The 12754-nt window shown below is 36.8% G+C and overlaps 1 protein-coding gene across 1 annotated transcript in view; it reads right to left on the reverse strand.

Moving 5' to 3' along the window:
- hdm (meiosis specific with OB domains hold'em) overlaps positions 1-12754 on the reverse strand; it is a 297283-nt gene that overhangs the window by 17588 nt on the left and 266941 nt on the right. The window contains exon 10 of the mRNA XM_090415441.1: positions 371-524. Coding sequence (XP_090271567.1) covers positions 371-524 — 154 coding nt within the window. The remainder of the gene's footprint in view (positions 1-370; positions 525-12754) is intronic.

Genomic DNA, 12754 nt, shown 5'->3' on the forward strand with positions numbered 1-12754 from the left:
TTCTTTGACCTGGTCAACAAAGCTTTTCCTTGGTCTGCCTCTTCTTTTCCCCTCTATTTTGCCTTCAGTTATTCTTTTCACAAGTCCATCATGCTGAAGTATATGTCCATACCACCTATTCTTTCTAATTTTGATCAATCTAATTAGACTTCTTGTTTCACTCAGGACTTGTTCATCTGATTTTTTTTCTGTCCATTTTACTTTGTTCATGCAGCGCCAGCACCACGTTTCATTGCTATGCATTATTATATGCATATTTTTCTTAATTAAAAAAAAAATTGCAACAAGAATACATACTATTGGGAGAAATGAAGTGTGTGTGTTGGAGGAAATTTGTATATTTTATGTTCAAAATAATAGCAATACATACCATTTCTTTACTGTTACTTTAACTTCTCCATCAAGGTCCAGTTTAGTGAGAAAGCCATATAAAATACCTTGTAATTCATCACCTGTCAAAATGTCTGTATTGCTGAGAAACCTCTGCACTTTTTCTATAGTATATATAGATATACTATTGGTATCTGGGAGGGGAAAAAATGATATATTTTCATGAACATATGTGTACTCTTCTCCTAATTTACTATATTATTAGGAATGGGACAGAATTTAGTTTTTGAAAAAAAAACAGAACATAAAAAAATAAGGAATATATGTTTATGTTGTAGTGCAGAATGACCTTCTGCAGTGACATCTTTGGGCTCCTTCCTCGTAGCATGTAATAACAATAATTATAATAATAATATATTTGTAAAGATATGACAAATTAACTTTTACCAATACTCAAGCTTATACTGACATTTATAGGAAGGCATACTTTCTTTGGTAGTGCAGGCAATCCTGTCTGTTTTGGATATCAGGTTAGTGAATTACATTGGTAACTGGCTTTCTGATAGATGTCAGTGGTATATGGAGAAGTAGTATTGGAAAATAAGAATGTTACAAGGAGAGTTCCACAGGGCTCAGTAATGGGACCATCACTATTCAATCTTTATGTCAATTTTTTTTTTTTAAGTATATCTTGTCAGTGATCTTTGTACTGTGCTTCAATAATGGCTGCCATCATAAGTGAGTTTGCTGATATATTATCACTCGGTCTGCCATCATTCAAGGACTACATTTTGCACAGTATACTATAAGATTTTGTACTATACAGTGCTTGTGGCATGTTTGAAATGTGGCAGGTAATAAACTAAGAAGTGCATGCATGAATAAAATTTAGGAAATGGGAAGAGTTCAGCAACATAGATATCAGCATAACTAAATTAAGTACCTTCACTAATGGTGTGAGAGAAATGAGTTGAATGCCAGCAGAGAGAGATGAGGAGACAAGCATCGTGTGGAAATGGAAGAGGAAGGTGATGATTGAGTGGATAAATGATGAACAAGAGTGGGTTGATCAGAGAGGAGGAGAGAGACATACATAGAGCTACTGAAAGAAGAAATGGAATATATGAAAAATGAGTTGAGTGTGAAAGAAGAGATTAGTAGAATATGAAATGAACAAGAGTGAGGGGGAGAGAGTGAGAGAAGTTATGGGAATTATAGAAGGAGAGAGAGAGAGAGAAAGAACAGGAGAAGAGAGGAAGGTGAGATAGTGCAGCAAGTTGGGATGGAGAGATGGCACTAAAGCAGGTAAGTGAGCATGCAAGGAGAAAGAGTGAGGGATGCAGGTGAGCAAGGAATGGAGCAGTCAGAGATGTCATGTGCACAGATTCATTGCAAAATAGAATGCTAGATGAATGCTTGCCTGAAGGAATGATAGTGTGACTACAGCAATTAAGTAAAGTACAATGGATTAGATGTGGTGATGGTAGGTACAAAAGACCTGAGAGAAATGTGAATCGGAAAGCTAGAGATCTGAGTTTTCATGCTTCACATTGTACAGCAGAAGAGTCAGTGGTCTATGGAGGAGAAGTATTGGAGAATAAGAATGCTACAAGGATAGTTCCACAGGGTTCAGTAATGAGACCATTGCTGTTCAATCTTTATTAGTAGGGCAGCATTGTGAATGGAAATGTGAGTGGCCTCTTGTGGCCATGGGAAATGGGGGATTGTATAGTGTAATGCAGAGCCAAATGGAATCTGGAAGGAATGAATATATTATACTGACAATGCATTGATGTTTCCTTATACAAATGGCAGGAATATCAGAAATAAAGGAGATGAATTAGTGGCATTGATAGACTCAGTCAGTTCAAAGATAATTGAGATCAGTCAAACATAGTTGACAGAAGATGATATACTGAAAGGAATAGAAGTTGAATAGTAAAGTATATTTCATCAGGATAGAAAAGGAAAATCAGGTGGTAAACTATTACTTATACATGATGAGTTCTGTCCTCTCAAAGTGGGGGATTTGGAGGAAAATTGCACTAATGGTTTGAGAGCATTTGGTGCGAGGTGGGCATGACAGGATATTTAGTGCCGTGTTGTTATAAGCAAGGAAAAAAAGTATGAACAGCAGGAAGGAGAAAAGAATTTTATGAAATTACAACACATGCAATTATAATTATAGTAGAAATCAGGTAGAGGCTGTTCCATGGATGGATAAATGGGAAGGCTGAGATATAAGTACATGAGAACTAGCATAAAAATATTTATTAGCAGCAATGTCAAGTTGTATACCTCGAGTGAAAAAGAGAACAAGATTTGGCATAAAGTGGATGACTAACGATATCAAACAGGAAATGCAGATGAAAAAGAGGTTATCAAAAAAAATAATGAGTGGGGTGGAGAACAGTTGCATGAAGAATATATAAGATTTAGGAAAGTGACTAGCATAGTAAGGAAGGCAAAACTTAAATGTGAGAAGTGATTAGCTCTGAGATACAAGAAAAATCAAAAGGAATCCTTCTGTCATGTTGCCAGTATGAGGGGAAATGGTGGAAGAATGATATTGTTCAATGAAAATAGGAGTCAAGTGATTGATGCAGAAGAAATAGGGGAGTTATTTAACAATCACTTTATTGGGTTATTTCATCCTAGAAAAGAAGATTTTATTACCTGAAAGATCAGGAGAGTACAAGGCTTGGATGCATTATTAGGAGGAGGGTGTGTTTCGAATACTAAGTACTCTGGATTTTGCCACATGTTTTAAGACAATCTAAGGAACTGATGCCACTATTGACTGGACTTTTCAATAACTCGCAGGAAATGGAAAATTGATGTAATAGTGCCACTGCATAAGTGGAATGGTAGAATGGAAGTGTCAAACTATAGACCAGTTTGTATTTTTTTTGCAGTTAAGATTTTGGAGAAATCAGCATTGGACAGACAAGGGTAATGTTATCCATGTGGTTCAGCATGGATTTGTTAAGGGGTATTCTTGTTTCAGTACTCTGCTTGCTTTTTATAATAAAGTAACAAGAACTGTTGATGAAGGAAAAGAATATATACAGGTGTCCCTCACTTATTTGCCAGGTTAGTGACTGGAGCACTGGAGAAAACCAGAAATCAGCAAAAAAGCAGAACCTAGCCTTTATTTAGCTTGCAAATGCATTTTGGGTGTTGAAAAATGTAAATAACATAAAAAAGTATAAATGGCGTATTATAAGCAAAATATAACAGGTGCACAGTTTCTAAGAGATGCACTGTGTACTTGAGAGAAGAAGCGCCTGGAAGGTCAGTGAAAGAGCAAATGGCATGGCAAGTATATGGATCAGTTATATTTGAAAGGGGTAAAACAGCAGAATGGCAAAAAGCAGGGGACTAATATAGTGATTTTTTTTTTTTTTTTTTTTTTTTTTTTTGATTTTACAAAGGCATTTGAAAGGATGCCACATGATAAACTGGTATTTAAGTGAAAGTATATTAGTTTAGATATCAAGTTAGTGAGTTGGATTGAGGTTTGGCTGTCTCTGATAGATATCAGATGGTTGTATATGATGGGATATATCAAGGAAGTAGAAGATTATGAATGGGGTTCACAGGGATGAGTAGTGGGACATGTATTGTTTAACCTTTATATCAATGATTATTGCTAATGGATTGCTGGCAGATATTCAGATGATGTGAAGTTGGGAAGAGTTATCAGTAATAGTGCTGATGTATCAGCCCTTCAAGAAGATTGAGCGAGCTGTACAGATCAGTATATCAAAGGGGATATACATTTAATGCAACTAAGTGTAAGGTATTGATGTTTGGGATCCATTGATGGGATGCTGTGTCCTCTCATCTTTGGAGGAATTGTACTAGAAGACATGGATATAGAGGGTGGAATCTTGGGCTGATAGTTTATAAAAATTTGAAGTTTAGATGACATATTTGCAAAGGTGGTGGTAACCCACAGAACTGCAGCAATACAGAGAAGGACACCAACCAGCAGAGATAGAAGAGTTGTGATTCCATTTTATAAAGGCCTGATCAACCACATCTGGATTATTGTGGTCAGATTTAGTCACTGGGATTTGAAGAGGATAAATTATCTTTGGAGAAGGTGCAAAGGTGGATAAGAAAAATTATATCAGGACTGTAAAATGTTAGCTATGAGGACAGATTGAGGCATGTAGACTGCAAAGTTTTGTAGATAGAAGAAGAGATGATATGATATATGACAAGTAAACTGCTGAGAGGTAGTTACAAGGTTGACAATGGGAGTTCTTTCATATGGTAGAACAAAGGGAAGGAAAGGTTATTCCTACGAGTTACAAATGGATGTGGTGAGAAGTAGCATTCTGCATGGTGGTGGTGGTGGGGGGGGGGGGGTTGACCATGGAATACACTGCCTGATAGGGTAGTAAGAGCATGAACAGTGAATGAGATTAAGAAGTGCTATGATAGATTTCGTGTTGTCTATGATGGACCTTTCACAATGTCTCATGATTCCTGGCTGGCCGAGTGGTTAGTATATTCATTCTCTAGCCAAAAGGCTGCAGGTTCGAATCCCGCCATGGGCATGGATATGATTGTCTTCGGAAATATTAGTGGTGGTGGTGGTCGGCGATAAATGCTGTCAGTGGTAGAGACAGAGTTGTAGAGCAGGTGCCCTCCCTCGATGAGTCTTTCAACTCCGTGGAAGTGTCTGATAATAATAATAATATATATATATATATATATGTTAAAGATACCAAGCTATTTTAACCTGGTTTTACTCCATTTCCCAAGTAAGCAAACAGACAAACAAGTCAAGTTTGCGTCTGCAAGTCTAGCTGACCATGCATGTAATGCAAGACCAAGGCAACTCATGGTAAAAGTAGAATAAGCTCTAATCACTAATCTTAATATTTACCCTTAATGCAAAGCACATCTCCTGGAGGAGATGTATGATGCTTTGTATTAAAGGCAAGGGGCCACTATCCAAACCGGTTTCGACCTTTATTGAGGTCTCATCAGTGGGAGCCAGGCTAGAAATACCAAGATTTTAGTAATACAGAGCTTATAAGTATTTTACCAGAACAAGTTACCATAAGGTGTTTTAACCTTATTAAATAAAAATCTCAGGAGATATAAATGTAGAAAGTATTTTACCTTGGGTATAATAAATGTTAAAGATACCAAGCTATTTTAACCTGGTTTTACTCCATTTCCCAAGTAAGCAAACAGACAAACAAGTCAAGTTTGCACCTGCAAGTGTTGCAAGTCTAGCTGACCCTGCACGTAGTGCAAGACAAAGGCAACTCATGGTAAAAGTAGAATAAACTCTGATCACTAATCTTAATATTTACCCTCGATGCAAAGCACTAAGGGTAAGCTAGACTTGCAACACTTGCAGGCGCAAACTTGACTTGTTTGTCTGTTTGCTTACTTGGGAAATGGAGTAAAACCAGGTTAAAATAGCTTGGTATCTTTAACATTTATTATACCCAAGGTAAAATACTTTTTACACATATATATATATATATTGTCACTGAATTACAGGGAGCTATTCAGTTTTTTGTAAATGATGTGAAACTTGGGAGGAGTTATTAGTAATAGTGCTAATCTTGTAACTCTTCAAGAGGATTTGAATAGGCTAGTGGGTAAAGGTTAGCTGGCTGAGTAGTTAGCATATCTGCTCTCCCACCAACAGGCTGCAGGTTTGAATCCAGCCATGGATATTGATATTTGTGATTGTATTTAAATGGAGATGGTTTCATGTCTGTGTGAGACCACTGCTTTGCTTATTGCATATGTGAAGCTTCTTGCAAAAGTTTCATGCAGGGTTTCCATATAGTTTTAAAAATATAAAATAAAAATGCAAAAAAATTTTTTTTTAATTAGAAAAAAAAATTCCTCATTCAACCCATAATACTCATGTACAGGATGATAAAAATTAAAGTATCTCTGTTTAAGATCCTGTGGAGTGCCATCTAGTGATCCAAGTGCTGTAAAACTTTGCAGGAATGCATTATTATTATCCCAAGACCCCCCCCCCCCATGCAGTCAAAGACTAATCTAGGACGTCTCTTTGTTATACACATAGCTCATTATACCGTGCCTTAAACACATTCAAATTCTCTGCAGATACCACACACTCAGGCAAGGCATTCCAATCATTAACAACTCTGCATGTAACAAACCTATTTCTGACATTGTGCAACATGCAGAAGTAATATCTCAGAAAAAAAGCAGTTCCAAAATTCACCAACAGGGTGCATTGTAAACACAAAATGCATGGAATTTACATATCATTCAACTTGGCAAGTGCAAAGATGGTTTAAAAAGATTAAAAAAGGACATGGAATTTTTTAATTCTTGCCTCTCGATGAAGGGCTCCTTCACTGAGTTGTTAAAAGAGGCAAAACTGAAGAGCAAGAAGGTGAAGATTGTCTCCTGCCACGCAATGATAAAGGTGAACGAAATGAGGAGGAGGGCATTGGTAGCAAATGAATTAATACATAAGTTGTGCAGAAGGAATGTTGTAAGATCTGTGGTCTGTGTTTGACGGAAAGGGGTTGTATAATGCTGATGGACTGCATCTAAATTATTATTATGTAACACCTCCAGGGAGTCCAAAGACTCATCGAGGGAGCAGTGTGCTAACAGCATCAAACGACTGATCCTTTCCAACTACTAACTGTGCTGAAACTTGCTTAACTTATTGTGTGAGCCATTAGTAGCAGGGGCTCTACCAATCAACCAACCTTTGCTGGCAACGGTTTTGGTGTTAGGTGTCTAGAGAGAGTTTTGTTCACTGAGCATACTGAAGTGCAAATTCAGGAAAAATTAAGCAATTAGGGTGGAAGCAAGTGAGTTTGCTATAACATTTATTTAAAGAAAGCACTGACGCCTTATTTCACCATCCAAATTTAAATTGGAATGACTGGCTCTCGCTATCTGAGAAATGGTAGAGTCTTATTCTAATCACACATCATTCAATTTAGTGCAATGTTTCTTCACTTATATCATTGTGTTGTTTTATGTATAACATAATGCAGTTTCACTGTTTCAAATCAATTCATTGTTCGCATTCTACCTTCTAATTAACTAACTTTACCACTGATGATGACTTGTAGTATTCAGACTGATATATATGGCTTTAAACCTGGTGCTGGTGAGGTGGGATAATGTAACAAAAGTGGTAAGGTGGGGTCCCACAGACCCACCCAAATAATGTAGTGTATTATAGAAATCCACATCTTTTTAATCAATATTAGATTATGTATTGTTTAAGTGTCCTGTAATTTTACAGAATAAAAATGCAGATCCACAAAATTAACTCATGGTTACTGACTAATTCTAAATCAATTTCACTATCATCTCCACTAAATGGCTCCTCGTCTGTCAAAGCATCATCTATAAGTTGACGTAGCTTCTGTTTTTCCTGCTCGTAACTCATCTGGTAAAAAAAACATATTATTCTCAAAATACCCTCTAAATATTTACGAAAACATATTTGCTTATAGTTGGTATGTAAAAATATAGAAGACACAGCAGTAACAAAAATATTTTAGTAGAATATACATGAAAACAGCTTGTGTTTCGGAAGCAAATATAGTCACACTTTTGGTAAGGTGGGGTCTAGTGGACCCCTAGCACACTTTACACCTCTGTATACTAAACTTGCTTGTGTGCAACAGCCTGTCATCTATGGCATCGAGTAGCAGGTTATGGGAGGGGAAGCTGCTATACTGAGGCATGACTCACTGCCATGCATTGTTAAAAAGTTATAGTCAATTTCAAATCTTTGGGGTGTGTGACACCCCACCTTACTAACATTGGGTTAAATAAATGTCAGTTTATTTTATTGTGTTTTCATATGAATTGAACAAACTTCATGGCACAAGTATCTCTTAAAGAGCAATTACAGATCTGGTCACTGGGATTTGAATGTAATGAAATTATCTTGGAAGGAGAGGCAGATAATGAAAATGATATAAAGAATGTAAATTATACAATGTTGGTTATGAGGATAGACTGAGTACAATGCAGTTTGGTGGACAGAAGAAGATTAAGGGGTGGGGGAATGTGGTTGAGATATTTAAGATGTAAGGCATTTATCATCATCATCATCATTATTATTACTCTGTTGTTCAGTGAAAGGTTGGAAGTGCAAATTTAGAGAAATTAGAGGTATTGGAGAAAATATAACTAAGAATGTGTCTAGTCATTCAGAACTGATCATGAATGGCTGCATTTCTCAAATTTCAAATCTAAATGGGTGGATAAAGACATTATGCAATGGTACCTGTGGACCCAATGGTTTGTTGAAATGTATGTATACAAATGCCAGAAGTATCAGAAATTTATGGTCAGCTCAACTTGGCCAAAAATTATCGGTATCAGTGAGACTTGGTTGATAGAAAATGATATAATTACAGGGATTGAATTCAAGAGATGTTGTATTTTCAGAGAAGACAGTGAGAATATTACAGGACGAAGGGTATTACTCATTCTAGCTAAAAGTTAAAGAGGATTTTAGATTTGAGAGAGATGGTTCATCTGGTGTAACATATAGGCCAATAGGAAAAAAATATATTGTTGGTTACTGCTATAAGCCCAGGATCCAGATGAAGATGTAGAAGCCATGCATCATCAACTTAGCACAATGAATGCAAGCTGAGGAATTATAGGTGACATCAACTATAGGAACATAAACTGGAAAGAGTAGAGGGCACATAGCAAGATGGAAATAGAATTTATAGAATTAACAAGGGATAATTACTTGAAACAGCATGTGATGGATGGGACCAGAGATTTAAGAGTGTTGGATCTGGTAACAGTATCAGAAGATCTATTTATAACCACAGATCAGATCAGAATAGATCAGATTTATAACCACAGAAATGTGGTTATAAATAGATCTATTTATAACCACAATCCCTGACCACTTCCCATGCTACGCATGGGAAGTGGTCAGGGATTGTTTGAAAGAGGTAGTATCAATCTGTATACTCATTGTCAGGAGGATGAATGAGTAGTAATATAATGCAGTAGCTGTAAAAAAAAAATCATGTAGTGAATATAAAAAAAAAAAAAAAAGCATCCACATGAACAATACAAAGCGCAAGCAAGAAAGTTAATTAACATTGTAAAAAGTTACATGAGATTATGAGAAGAAATTAGCTAACACCAAGCTAATAGGGAGAAAGATTGTGTATGGTATCATAACTTTAATCAGTGCCAATGTTAGGAAAGTGACAGAAACAGAAGAAATAGTTGAGCTAGTATGCTATTACTTGCAAAGGTGTGTCATTCAGGTGGAAATTTTGCAGTTGCTGATATAACAGAGACTGCATATTGAAAAATATAAATCTGAATACAGCAATGGAACTGATTAACATGTCAACCCATGTGCTATGAGAATGTGCAAAAGAAATAGCAGCGTCTCTGATGATGTCATTTAATCTAACTTTCATTTTAGAAATTATGGACTTTACAACCATGTTATAAATAACTTTTAATATCCCAACTATGTTTATTCATGTTATCATAAATAGAATTTAGCTTGATGTAGTTTATAAATAATTATTTTATTTTATTTATTTTTTATTTTTTTCACTAGAGGTCATGCCAGTAGAATAACTTGTGATCAATTCATTGTTTCTCTAGCTTACTGTATGTAATGTAACTTAGCTTGTCCTGTATATTTGTATGTGCTCCAGATGATGATCTTGATATGAAGATCGAAATGTCGGGATATTAAAAGAGTTATTTATAACACAGTTGTCAAGTCCATAATTTCTAAAATGAATGCTGATCACTATGTAACATTAAAAGGATCAATTAATCTAAGTCTCAGGTATGATTCCAAGGAAACCTTGGAAATGAAAAGAGTAATATAGATCCATTACATAAAGGTGTGTGTCCTATAGCACATTATTTGGCAAAACAGTCAAATAGTGTGCTATAACTTTATAGCACAGTGTGCTATTATGGGGCATTTACATCTTGGCATTATATATACACACTGCTTGGAAAGATCGACAGACACTCCCATGGGCAAGGTGCATTGTGCCAAGTAATGTCACGTGTATGTAGCCAGTATAAATTGGAGGAATATGATGCTCCAAAGTCAGTGTGTCTGGGTGAAATGGCTGCAAGGAGGGAACTGATGGAGTTTGAGAAAGGATTTGTGATAGGATGCCATGTTACAAGAGCATATCTATTCAAAAATCATTGACAAATTGGCCCATCCCAGGTCAACAATCAGTGATACCATACTGAGATGGAAGCACAGGGAGTCAGCTTCAAGTGCCATCCACAATGGACACCACACCATACCATACCACACTCACAGAATGTGGCTGTAGGATGCTACAAAGGATAATATGTAAAAACTGCCATTCGTCTACAGACACAATGGATGTGGAGTTTCTACACATCCAACAATTTTTGTGCAGAATCTGCACAAAAACATTCAAAACTGAGGCTCTCAACATGGGTTTTCATGGTAAGACCACAATATGAAAGTCCCACGTTACCCAAACCAACATACAGGCCCTTTTCAGTGGAGCAAAGCGCATGTCAGTGGAACATGGAAGCTTGGAAAGCTGTGTTATGGAGTGATGAATCACACTACATCCTGTACAGAGTAAATGAAGAGGTGTGTTGTATGCTTGTTGAATGTCTCTTTCAAGAATGAGTAACCCAAACTATAAAATCTGGAGATTGCAGTGTGATGGTATGGTCCTGTTTTTCCTGGTTTGGCCTCGGATCTCTGTTTATGGTACCATGAATATTGAACTTCAAGAGGTATCTGAACATTCTGGCAATGTATTGCTTTCTACTTTGTGGTATTTCTACAGAAACGACCATCGTGTTATAAGGCTGCTGCTGTAACTGCATAGTTTTTAGAAATGAATGTCCCCACACTTGACTGGCCTCCACAGACCCTTGATCTCGATCCTACTGAACATCTGTGGGATGAACTGGAGCATCAGATGAGATCAAGGGACATCCTCCTCACAACAGCCCAGGACCTCATTATATGCCTAAAGATAGAATGATCCAAAATTTCCACTAATCGCTATCATATGCTTGTGGAAAGTATGTTCCATAGGATTGCTGCATTGTAGCGAAAAGAGGTCCTAAATCTTATTAAGGTGGGTGGCATGACAGTTTGTTACTCTCCCTATGGTGTCCATTAACTTTGTTCCAGCAGTGTGTATATGGTAGATATTGTAATTATATATATATTATACAGAATGTTATGTATTATAATTATATTGTAGCAATAAGGAAATGGAATTTCAAGAATTCTTGAGGGACAAATGTCTTAGGCAACATGTAACAGAGGGAACAAGAGTTTTGGATTTGGTTATAGCATCAGAAGAGTTGATAATAACTGAGATGACATCTCTCCTACCAGTTGGAGAGAGTGACCATATGGTTTTGACTTGGAAAATGAATAGACATGTAGGATTATCAAAGAGACAGGAACATATGTGGAATTATAAGGCAGGTGATTATAATAATCTAAGACGTCAACTTGGGGAAGTTTCATGGAGGGAGGAATTGGAAGGCCGGGATATCATTAGTGCATGGGAAATTATGAAAGAATATTTGTTAGCAGCAATGGTAAGTTGTATACCACGAGTGAACAAGAGGACACAATTTGGAGTAAAGTGGATGATAAACAATATTAAACAGGAATTGCATGTGAAAAAGAGGCTGTGGAAGAGATATAAGGAGACAAGTGAAGAGAAGATGCATGAAGAGTATAAGACACAGGCCAGAAGAGTGACTAGTATGGTAAGGAAGACGAAACTGGAATATGAGAGGAGATTGGCCCTAAGATCCAAAGAAAATCCTAGGGAATTTTTTAGATATGTGGCCAGTAGGAGGAGAATTGACTGTGGAAGAATGATATTGTGGGATAAAAATGGGAATAGAGTGACTGATGCAGAGGACATAGTGGAATTGTTCAATGAACACTTTATTGGAGTATTTCGTCTTGGAGGAGTCAGTTTTAATGCTGGAGGGATTGGGCAGGTTAGAAGTACAGGAGGAGAGTGTGTTTCAATTACTGAGTACTCTGGATGTCAATAAAGCAGTGGGACTGGATGATATTTCACCACGAGTTTTGAGAGAATGTGCTAGGGAACTGACAGTGCCTTTGACCTGGCTTTTCAATGAAAGTCTGGCTGTGGGAAAGGTGCCCATGGAATGGAAGGAAGGTAAGATAGTGCCATTTCATAAGGGTGGTAACAGACTGGAAGTGTCTAATTATAGGTCAGTTTGTGTGTCATCAGTAGTTAGTAAGATCTTGGAGAAAGTAGTGAAGGACCGTATACAGCATTGGGTAGATGAGGGTAATGTTATCTGTGAGAGTCAACATGGATTTGTGAAGGGGCGCTCTTGTTTTAGCAATATGCTAGTCTTTTATGATAAA

This window comes from Typopeltis vanoorti, chromosome 3 (assembly GCF_054136105.1).
Source record: "Typopeltis vanoorti isolate ZY-2024b chromosome 3, IOZ_Tvanoo_1.0, whole genome shotgun sequence".
NCBI lineage: Eukaryota > Metazoa > Arthropoda > Arachnida > Uropygi > Thelyphonidae > Typopeltis > Typopeltis vanoorti.